This window comes from Mobula birostris, chromosome 26 (assembly GCF_030028105.1).
Source record: "Mobula birostris isolate sMobBir1 chromosome 26, sMobBir1.hap1, whole genome shotgun sequence".
NCBI lineage: Eukaryota > Metazoa > Chordata > Chondrichthyes > Myliobatiformes > Myliobatidae > Mobula > Mobula birostris.
This window is the reverse complement of record NC_092395.1, coordinates 10,180,785-10,192,349: the sequence shown is the minus strand read 5'-3', so window position 1 is coordinate 10,192,349 and position 11,565 is coordinate 10,180,785. Positions and strand designations below refer to the sequence as shown.

Genomic DNA, 11,565 nt, shown 5'->3' with positions numbered 1-11,565 from the left:
GTGGCAATGTATTCCAGATTCCCGCATCCTCTGGCTGACGAAATTCGTCTTCTTCTATGTTTTAAGGGAGTGGTTCCCAACGCATTTTTATACCACGGACCCCCATCATTAACTCAGGGGTCTATGGACCTCTGGTTGGGAACCCACGTTCTAAAGGGACGTCCTTGTACTTTGAGGCTGTACCCGCTGCTCCTAAACTCTCTCACTATTGGAACCATTCTCCAAGTAACCTCCAAAACAAATCTATAAACATACCTTCAATGTTGCACTTGCAGTATAATTAACATTGGGCAAAATCTCCACTGGTTCCTTGAACATAACCCTGAAAGTATTAGATGATCCATCACAGCTAAAGCCAGTGTCATTTTGTCCCAAAATTGTGTTGCTGTCAGTGTGGATAATCTAAAAATGCAACATATCTCAATCAGTATATTGTTTTAACAGCAGTTGTAAAAAAAATGTGAAAGCTTGCAAATCATTTTTAGAGATAGTATATGACTAAAGGCATGATTTACATCTCCTGTAATCAGATGCAAATTGACTGAACAGAACTTGCTTAGAATGCTAAATGTAGACTAACAAAGAGCACTTGGTGTGTTCAGCGATTGACATTAGAAATACCAAAAACCTAATTACTCGGAAAAATATATATAGCGTATTGGTATATCTATGTTTAATGTCTTTCCTTGCCTCTTTTGTACTTTACAACAGTTTATCTCAGTAATTCTTACTAAATAATGTTTACAGCTTCTTCCTACAACTTAAAAAAACACTTAAAATAGTGCCAAATTCCTTTGCTATGATAACAGACAAAATTGAATATTACAAGATGTCACAGGTCATCATTTTCACATTACAAAAATGACTGTATCGAGAACAGTTTTTTTTACTCACGGCATATTTTCATTAAGCTTAATAGAAATAAGGTGCGTCTCCAGTTGCCACCTTTATACTCCCAGAAGCTCTGCCTCCAAAAGGCAAAAGACCATAAGACAAAGGAGCAGAATTCGGCCATTCGGCCCATCGAGTCTGCTCCGCCATTTTATCATGAGCTGATCTATTCTCCCATTTAGTCCCACTCCCCCGTCTCCTCACCATAACCTTTGATGCCCTGGCTACTCAGATACCTATCAATCTCTGCCTTAAATACACCCAATGACTTGGCCTCCACTGCCGCCCACGGCAACAAATTCCATAGATTCACCACCCTCTGGCTAAAAAAATTTCTTTGCATCTCTGTTCTGAATGGGCGCCCTTCAATCCTTAAGTCATGCCCTCTCATACTAGACTCCCCCATCATGGGAAACAACTTTGCCACATCCACTCTGTCCATGCCTTTCAACATTCGAAATGTTTCTATGAGGTCCCCCCCTCATTCTTCTGAACTCCAAGGAATACAGTCCAAGAGCGGACAAACGTTCCTCATCTGGTTATGCCAAAGTGCATAACCATACACTTTCCAACATTGTATTTCATTTGCCACTTCTTTGCCCATTCTTCCAATCTATCCAAGTCTCTCTGCAGACTCTGTTTCCTCAGCACTACCGGCCCCTCCATCTATCTTCGTGTAAGGGGGTTTCGATTTTTATGTTACTGCGGAGGCTAATTAAAATGGCGTTTTTGTTATGTTAATCTGGGGAATGCGGCTTTGTTGTGCTTTAACGCTGAGAAAGTTTGCGCTAGCAGCTTATTGTGGTTTAGAGGGTGATAAGAGGGTGCTATTAACCAATTGGGATAGTTGTTATGGTTTTGGTGTATTTGAAGATACTGTATGCGCGGGGTTTTGGGGCAGAAGGCGGGAGAGCGAGACAGAGGATGGACCAGGTGCTGTGAGTCCGCTAACGGGGTCGGACCCCGAGCGGGACGTTCGGCGAGGAGACGGAGACGGACTCGTGTGGAGCGTCTGGTCGACCACCGTTGTTGGTCCCAGGCGGACGGTCGAGGTGGTCCGAGGGGTTGCAGGGTGAAGAAGAAGGTCCTTGAGCTCCAACGGTTTTTGTGCACAAAGAGATTGAACTTTGATAAGTGTGGCGCCTTTTATTTTCCTTTTATATTTTATTCTCTTTTAATTATATAGTTCCAGTAATATCTATAAACTGTAAATCATTTAATTGCATCTGGTGTAATGTCTGTTATTTGGGCGGGGTGGGGTACCTCACACAGCATCCACACAAACGAATTACCCAGTTTGGCGGGGCCGAGGCTGTTTCCCTAGACGACAGCGAGCCGAGAGACCCTGAGGGTGGCCAGGGGGGCTGCATTGTGGGGGCTTTGTCCGGGATGCTTGAGTCTGTTGGTATGCTGTGTGGGTGCCCTGATTAAATCTGTAATGTGTGTCTCTGTGGGTTATTTGCTGTTGATTGCTGTATGCGTTGTGGGTGCGGTCTTTGTTCGAGTTCAGACTAGCATTGACGAGTTACAGGTGGCACTCTGGGCTGTCCATGCAGTTGGGAGAGAGAGGAAAGAGTGGTCTGATTTGGAGGTAGAGTCTGCGAATAAATGTTCTAGCTCTGGCAGGCTCCGCCTGGCACTGGGGATAGTGTCCACCCCAGGAGGGGCGGAGACGTGTGAGACGTGGGCGGAGCGGATCTCTCAGTTGTTAGATGAGCGACAGTGATTGGTTGAAAGTTTGAGTAGGCGGGCTGGTGACGGTGTTAGAGCTGTCAGGTTCACTTACACCGTAGTAACAGCTGTCAGTTATTTGAAAGAGGGGGGAAAGTTTTCAGTGTGTCTTCTCTGGCGAGGAGGGCGGCTAAATTGCTTGTAGTGCCAGGGGGATCATTTCAGGAGATCAGTTGTTCAGCTGATCAGAGAGGTGTCGGGAAACTTAGTGGAGGCCCAGTGGGGGTACGGCCTGCGGTCTCTGGGGAAGCACGTTCCTAGCAATGTACCACTGAACTTCCGCAAGGAAAAGACCCTATTCCTGAAGGCTTAGAGGGGCCACGCCCCAGGGTGTTGTTATGGATAGAGGGAAGCGATGCTAAAGCTATCCTCGACCCCGGCGCACAGATCAAGTTGTTGTACAGTTCGTTTTACAACCGGTGTCTGAAGCATTTATCCTTGACAACCACAAGGGCACCGGAGACTTTGGGTACCAGTGCCGGTAATTATCCAGAAGACGATGATTGGTTAATGACGCTGGAGTTCATAGAGGCATTTTCTGGGCACCCAGCGTGTCGAGTTGCTTCTGAGGACGTGTGTAGCAGCCTTGAGCCAGTACCGAATTTAAATGAGACCCAGCGGTGGTACGGCTTGGGGAAAGTAGCTGAGGGTGAGACCCTCTTAGTAGATGCTCCGAACCACCACGAGGGAGGGGAGTTGACCGCTGAAGACACCTCAGTGAGAGAGAGGTCGCGGCAACTGGACCCTGGCAGCGTGGAAGATGAAGGCAGCGTGTGTGTGGATGATGCGATGTGGTTTAATGTGCTGCATCTGAGGGGTGGATGTTGCCAGATCCTGAGGAGTGCGGCTGTTGAGCCGAAGATGGCCTTTATTAGTTCCCTAGGATTCTTCCGATCCGAAAAGATGCCCCAGGGCATATCCGGAGCCCCTGCATCCTTCCCGCGGGGCATGAGGAAAACCGTGGGGGAAGTGAAGGTGTGTGGAGTTTTGACGTATGTGAATGACTGCCTAGAGCTTGGATTCGCCTTAGGGGACTATGAGACGAGGCGAGTGGCTGAGCCCGGGCGACCAAAGCGAAGTGTCAAATGTGGAGGAGTTTTTGGCCGGAGGAGTTTGGTGCAATGTGAGGAAAATGACCCGACATATCAGTTGAACTTCCTGGTGTTGGGACAGACGGTGGTGGACCAGGGGATGGAAACCCAGGTCGTCAATCTGAATGAGACACAGGGAAGAGAGGGGATTTGCACCGCACTGCGGTCATACACTGACGAATTAATCCAGCGAGAAGAAACAATGACCCACCTTCGAAGGGATCAGCAGAAACTTGAGACGTCCATTCAGAACAGATTGGAAGATTTACAAGTTGGGGAAGATCAAGGAAGTGTTCTAAGGTCAACAGAAAACCGAGAGCCCAGGGAGGGGAGTTTGACTACACTCCCGAAGAGGTAAAGAAATGGAGGACAGATCTCGGAAAAGGGAGGCGGACGCTTGAAAGGAACCTGAAGATGACTATTGCGAGTTTAAATGAAGTGGAAAAACTGAAAGTTGACCTGGAAGACGCCCTCAGGAAGAAACAACCGGAGGCTGAACATCCTTTAACTGCTGCTTTTCAGGTCAGGGAGGAAGAAGCTGGTGGGGTAACTGCGTCCCAGATTGAGATGGCCAGGAACCCTGAGTCAGAACTGCTGAGGCTGTGGCGAGAGTTGAAGGAGTCCCCAAAGAAGCTGACTTCTCGATTGCAGGAGGCTGAAGGGGTAGCCTCAGCTAAATGTTTCAGCAGCTACCGATCGAAGGAATGAGAAAGAATACGGATTCGAAGGATGATGTGCTGCACATGTGGTACATGCTGCCTTTCGCTAACTTCCCCGTGATTGAGGAAGAGACCTTTGGCCCTTCTCCCACTGAGTCAGGTGTAGTGGGGAGGGCTAGCTGTGGGCAGTCTGAGTTACGGCAGGATCAGGAAGGAGGAGAGGCGGGGCCCCGGCCACGGGACAGGGGGCTCCGAGCTGTAGTGATGGTCTGAGTGAGAGAGGAGTTGGCAAGCAGGCCCGAGGTATCCCTAGTAGTGTCTGAGCCTTGTGGGTTTAGGTGAGGGGGTACGGAGGTCTCAGAGGGTTAAGAAGCTCCCAGATAGGTTGGCCTATTTAGCGCCCGTGGGACGGGAGTAAGGTCCACTGTTTGGGGAGCACTGTCACTGTGTGTATCTGTGTATGTGTGTGTTGTGTGTCTGTAGGACTGGGTGGCGAGTTATTTAGAAGTCATGAGGACATGACTTTATTTGGTGGGGGGAGAGTGTAAGGGGGTTTCGATTTTTATGTTACTGCGGAGGCTAATTAAAATGGCGTTTTTGTTATGTTAATCTGGGGAATGCGGCTTTGTTGTGCTTTAACGCTGAGAAAGTTTGCGCTAGCAGCTTATTGTGGTTTAGAGGGTGATAAGAGGGTGCTATTAACCAATTGGGATAGTTGTTATGGTTTTGGTGTATTTGAAGATATTGTATGCGCGGGGTTTTGGGGCAGAAGGCGGGAGAGCGAGACAGAGGATGGACCAGGTGCTGTGAGTCCGCTAACAGGGTCGGACCCCGAGCGGGACGTTCGGCGAGGAGACGGAGACGGACTCGTGTGGAGCGTCTGGTCGACCACCGTTGTTGGTCCCAGGCGGCCGGTCGAGGTGGTCCGAGGGGTCACAGGGTGAAGAAGGTGGTCCTTGAGCTCCAACGGTTTTTGTGCACGAAGAGATTGAACTTTGATAAGTGTGGCGCCTTTTATTTTCCTTTTATATTTTATTTTCTTTCAATTATATAGTTCCAGTAATATCTATAAACTGTAAATCATTTAATTGCATCTGGTGTAATGTCTGTTATTTGGGCGGGGTGAGGTACCTCACACAGCATCCACACAAACGAATTACCCAGTTTGGCGGAGCCGAGGCTGTTTCCCTAGACGACAGCAAGCCAAGCGACCCTGAGGGTGGCCAGGGGGGCTGCATTCGTAACATCAGCAAACTTAGCTACAAAGCCATCTGTTCCATAATCCAAATCGTTGATGTACAATGTAAAAAGAAGCGGCCCCAACACTGATTCCTGTGGAACACCACTGGTACCCGGCAGCCAACCAGAATAGGATCCCTTTATTCCCAATCTCGGTTTCCTGTCAATCAGCCAACGCTGTATCCACATACGTAACTTTCCCATAATTCCATGGGCTCTTATCTTGTTAAGTAGCCTCATGTGTGGCACCTTGTCAAAGGCCTTCTGAAAATCCAAATATGCAACATCCACTGCATCTCCCTTGTCCAGCCTACTGGTAATTTCCTCAAAAAATTGTAATAGGTTTGTCAGGCAGGATTTTCCTTTAAGGTAACCATGCTGAGTTCTGCCGATCTTGTCATATGCCTCCATTGTCATATGCCTCCAGGTACTCTGTAACCTCATCCTTGACAATCGACTCCAACAACTTCCCAACCACCGATGTCAAACTAACAGGTCTATAATTTCCTTTTTGCTTCCTTGTCCCCTTCTTAAATAGCGAAGTGACATTTGCAATCTTCCAGTCCTCCGGAACCATGCCAGAATCTATCGACTTTTGAAAGATCATCGCTAATGCCTCTGCAATCTCCACAGCTACTTCTTTCAGAACATGAGGATGCATTCCATCTGGTCCGGGAGATTTACCTACCTTTAGCCTATTCAGCTTCCTGAGTACTTTCTCTGTCGTAATTGTGACTGTGCACACTTCTCTTCCCTGCCACCCTTGAGTGTCCGGTATACTGATGTCTTCCTCGGAGAAGACCGATGCAAAATACTCGTTCAGTTCCTCCACCACCTCCTTATCTCCCATTACAATTTCTCCAGCATCATTTTTTTTTTTTTTTTTTTTTTTTTTAAAATCGGTCCTATATCTACTCTCACCTGTCTTTTACTCTTTATATACTTGAAAAAGCTTTTAGTATCCCCTTTGATATTATTTGCTAGCTTCCTTTCATAGTCCATCTTTTCCTTCTTAATGACCTTCTTAGTTTCCTTTTGTAAGCTTTTAAAAACTTCCCAATCCTCTGTCTTCCCACTATTTTTTGCTTCCTTGTATGCCCTCTCCTTTGCTTTAACTTTGGCTTTGACTTCTCGTGAGCCACGGCTACATCCTTTTTCCATTCGAAAATTTCTTTTTTGGAATATACCTGTCTTGCACATTCCTCACTTCTCGCATAAACTCCAGCCACTGCTGCTCTGCCGTCTTTCCCGCCAGTGTCTCTCTCCAGTCAACTTTGGCCAGTTCCTCTCTCAAGCTACTACAATTTCCTTTACTCCACTGAAATACCGACACATCAGATTTCGGCTTCTCTTTTTCAAATTTCACAGTGAACTCAATCATGTTATGATTACTGCCTCCTAAGGGTTCCTTCACCTCAATTTCTCTAATCACCTCCGGTTCATTACACAATACCCAATCCAGTACAGCCGATCCCCTAGTGGGCTCAACAACAAGCTATTCTAAAAAGCCATCTCGCAGACATTCTACAAATTCTCTCTCTTGAGATCCAGTGCCGACCTGATTTTCCCAATCCATTCGCATGTTAAAATCTCCCACAATTATCATAATACAGCCCTTCTGACAGAAGGGGTATAGTCAGAGGGACAGAGGGAGAAAAAGGAGAGAGAAAGAATGTGTGTGCATAAATAAATAACAGATGGGGTACGAGGGGGAGGTGGGGCATTAGCGGAAGTTAGAGAAGTTGATGTACATGCCATCAGGTTGGAGACTACCAAGACGGAATATAAGGCGTTGTTCCTCCAACCTGAGTGTGGCTTCATCTTTACAGTAGAGGAGGCCGCGGGTAGACATATCAGAATGGGAATGGGATGTGGAATTAAAATGTGTGGCCACTGGGAGATCCTGCTTTCTCTGGCGGACAGAGCGTAGATGTTCAGCAAAATGATCTCCCAGTCTGCGTCGGATCTCGCCAATATATAAAATACCAGATGCAGTATATCACCCCAGCCAACTCACAGGTGAAGTGCCGCCTCACCTGGAAGGACTGTCTGGGGCCCTGAATGGTGGTAAGGGAGGAAGTGTAAGGGCATGTGTAGCACTTGTTCTGCTTACAAGGATAAGTGCCAGGAGGGAGATCAGTGGGGAGGGATGGGGATCTGCTCAAGGGATCTCCCGTCAATTGCTACCAACCTTATAGTTCCCACACCTGGCACTTCCCATTTCTACCTCCTACCCAAGATCCACAAACCTGCCTGTCCTGGCAGACCTATTGTCTCAGCTTGCTCCTGCCCCACCGAACTCGTTTCTGCATACCTCGACACGGTTTTATACCCCCTTGTTCAATCCCTTCCTACCTATGTTCGTGACACTTCTCACGCTCTTAAACTTTTCGATGATTTTAAGTTCCCTAGCCCCCACCGCTTTATTTTCACCATGGATGTCTAGTCCCTATATACTTCCATCCCCCATCAGGAAGGTCTCAAAGCTCTCCGCTTCTTTTTGGATTCCAGACCTAACCTGTTCCCCTCTACCACCACTCTGCTTCGTCTAGCAGAATTAGTCCTTACTCTTAATAATTTCTCCTTTGGCTCCTCCCACTTCCTCCAAACTAAAGGTGTAGCTATGGGCACCCGTATGGGTCCTAGCTATGCCTGCCTTTTTGTTGGTTCTGTGGAACAATCTATGTTCCAAACCTATTCTGGTATTCGTCCCCCACTTTTCCTTCGCTACATCGACGACTGCATTGGCACTGCTTCCTGCATGCATGCTGAGCTCGTTGACTTCATTAACTTTGCCTCCAACTTTCACCCTGCCCTCAAGTTTACCTGGTCCATTTCCGACACCTCCCTCCCCTTCCTTGATCTCTCTGTCTCTATCTCTGGAGACAGCTTATCTACTGATGTCTACTATAAGCCTACTGACTCTCACAGCTATCTGGACTATTCCCCTACTCACCCTGTCTCTTGCAAAAATGCCACCCCTTCTCGTAATTCCTCTGCATCTGCTCTCAGGATGAGGCTTTTCATTCCAGGACGAGGGAGATGTCCTCCTTTTTTTTAAAGGGGCTTTCCTTTCTCCACTATCAACTCTGCTCTCAAACGCATCTCCCCCATTTCACGTACATCTGCTCTCACTCCATCCTCCCGCCACCCCACTAGGAATAGGGTTCCCCTGCTCCTCACCTACCACCCCACCAGCCTCCGGGTCCAACATATCATTCTCTGTAACTTCCAGCACCTCCAACGGGATCCCACCACTAAGCACATCTTTCTCTCACCCCCCCCCCCCCGGCTTTCCACAGGGCGACTCCCTAGGCGACTCCATTGTCCATTCCTCCCCCCCCATCCCTCCCCACTGATCTCCCTCCTGGCACTTATCCTTGTAAGCGGAACAAGCGCTACACATGCCCTTACACTTCCTCCCTTACCACCATTCAGGGCCCTAGACAGTCCTTCCAGGTGAGGCGACACTTCACCTGTGAGTCAGCTGGGGTTATATACTACCTCTGGTGCTCCCGATGTGGCCTTCTATATATTGGCGAGACACGACGCAGACTGGGAGATCATTTTGCTGAACACCTACGCTCTGTCCGCCACAGAAAGCAGGATCTCCCAGTGGCCACACATTTTAATTCCACATCCCATTCCCATTCTGATATGTCTATCCACGGCCTCCTCTACTGTAAAGATGCCACACTCAGGTTGGAGGAACAACACCTTATATTCCGTCTGGGTAGCCTCCAACCTGATAGCATGAACACTGACTTCTCTAACTTCCGCTAATGCCCCACCTCCCCCTTGTACCCTATCTGCTATTTATTTATATACACACATTCTCTCTCTCTCCCTTTTCTCTCTCTGCCCCTCTGACTATACCCCTTCCCCATCCTCTGGGTTTTTACCCCCCCTCCCCCTTTTCCTTCTCCCTGGGCCTCCTGTCCCATGATCCTCTCATATCCCTTTTGCCAATGACCTGTCCAGCTCTTGGCTCCATCCCTCCCCCTCCTGTCTTCTCCTATCATTTTGGATCTCCCCCTCTCCCTTTCAAATCTCTTACTAGCTCTTCCTTCAGTTAGTCCTGACAAAGGGTCTCGGCCCGAAACGTCAACTGTACCTCTTCCTAGAGATGCTGCTTGGCCTGCTGCGTTCTCCAGCAACTTTGATGTGTGTTGCTTGAATTTCCAGCATCTGCAGAATTCCTCGTAAGTGCCTTAGCTTACTGCTTTGGACAAGTCAGAAAGAAGCTTCACTCTGCAACGGGTGACGTACTAGTCATTGTTGTCTAAAGATAGGCAAAGGCTCAAATAAGGAACTATCTGATCTTGCAGAAGCAGCTCAAGGTATAGCTAAATATGGGAAGTATAGTGTAGGGGCTAGAATGTTCTAGAGAAAAGGGGAAAGGTCCGAATGAGGAACTGATGGGCTAGCTTTGGCTTAAAATAATTATAACTTACTGACCAATGATTATCTTACATCTAATTGTATCTTAGCATGTGATTGAAATGATTCTAATATTGTCTAAACTTGTAATCGTAAAATTTCCTGCTACCTGATCAACGTTATAAATTGTGGAGAATTGTGTAATTCGGGGGCAGTTTCTGGACTGGCTCTTTTGGGAGATCAGTTTGTAACTTCTCCCATAGCATGCTATGAGTAGGGAATAAAGGTTTGAAAAGAATTACATGTATCAGTGTATTTGTGGTATAATTGCTATTGCATCGGGTCTGATCGAGTACGACACTTGGATCTCACACCTCCTTACTTTCTGAAGGAGCCTTGCACGGGGAATCTTATCAAATGCCTTACTGAAATTCATATACACTACATCCACTGCTCTACCTTCAATGTGTTTTGTTACAGCCTCAAAGAATTCAATCAGGCTCGTAGGGCACGACCTGCCCTTGATAAAGCCATGCTGACTACCCCTAACCAGACTATGTCTCTCCAAATGCTCATAAATCCTGCCTCTCAAGATCTTCTCTAACAACTTGCCCACCACTGAAGTCAGACTCACTGGTCTATAACCTCCTGGGTTATCTCCACTCCCTTTCTTCAACAAGGGAACAACATTTGCAACCCTCCAATCCTCCGGTTCTTCTCCAGTCCCTATTAATAACGCAAAGCTCATTGCAAGAGGCTCAGCAATCTCCTCCCTCGCTTCCCACAGTAGCCTATGTTCTATGTTTCTATGTTTCTATCTCATCTGGTCCTGGTGACCATATGAAACTTAACGCTTTTCAAAAACTCCAGCACATCCTCTTTGTGAATGTCTATATGCTCAAGCGTTTCAGTCCGCTATAAATCCCCACAATTGCCAAGACTTCTTCCCTGGTGAATACTAAGTAAAGTATTCGTTAAGTACCTCCACTATCTCCTCCGAGTCCATGCACAAATTTCTACTATCGCACCTGATTGGTCCTATTCTCACAAGACTCATCCTTTTGCTCTTCACATACTTGTAGAATGCATTGGGGATTTCCTTAACCCTGTTCACCAAGGCCTTCTCATGGCCCCTTCTGGCTCTCCTAATTCCATTTCTTCCTAGCAACCTTGTAATTTCCTAGAGCTCTAACAGTAACTAATTTCTTGAACCTTTCATAAACTTTTCTTTCCTTCTTAACTAGATTTTCTACATACTTTGTACACCATAGTTCTTCAACTCTAGCATCCTTTCCCTGCCTCAATGGGACATACCTGTGCAGAACTCCATGGAAATGTTCCCTAAACATTTGCCACATTTCTCTGAGAACATCTGCTCCCAAGTTCCTGCCTAATAGCATCATATTTCCTTCTTCCCAATTAAACATTTTCCCAAATTGTCTGCTCCTATCCCTCTCCAGCGTCGTGGTGAAGGAGATGAGAGTTGTGGTCACTACCTCCAAAAAGCTCTCCCACCAAGAGATCTGAAACCTGACCAGGTTCATTTCCTAATTCCAGATCAAGTAGAGCCTCCC

General features: G+C 47.2%; 1 protein-coding gene across 5 annotated transcripts in view; it reads right to left on the bottom strand.

The window, feature by feature from the left end:
- LOC140188030 (BTB/POZ domain-containing protein 2-like) overlaps positions 1-11,565 on the bottom strand; it is a 47,403-nt gene that overhangs the window by 5,656 nt on the left and 30,182 nt on the right. For all 5 annotated transcript variants that reach the window (XM_072243931.1, XM_072243926.1, XM_072243927.1 and 2 more), the window contains one exon: positions 256-402. In XM_072243931.1, coding sequence (XP_072100032.1) covers positions 256-402 — 147 coding nt within the window. The remainder of the gene's footprint in view (positions 1-255; positions 403-11,565) is intronic.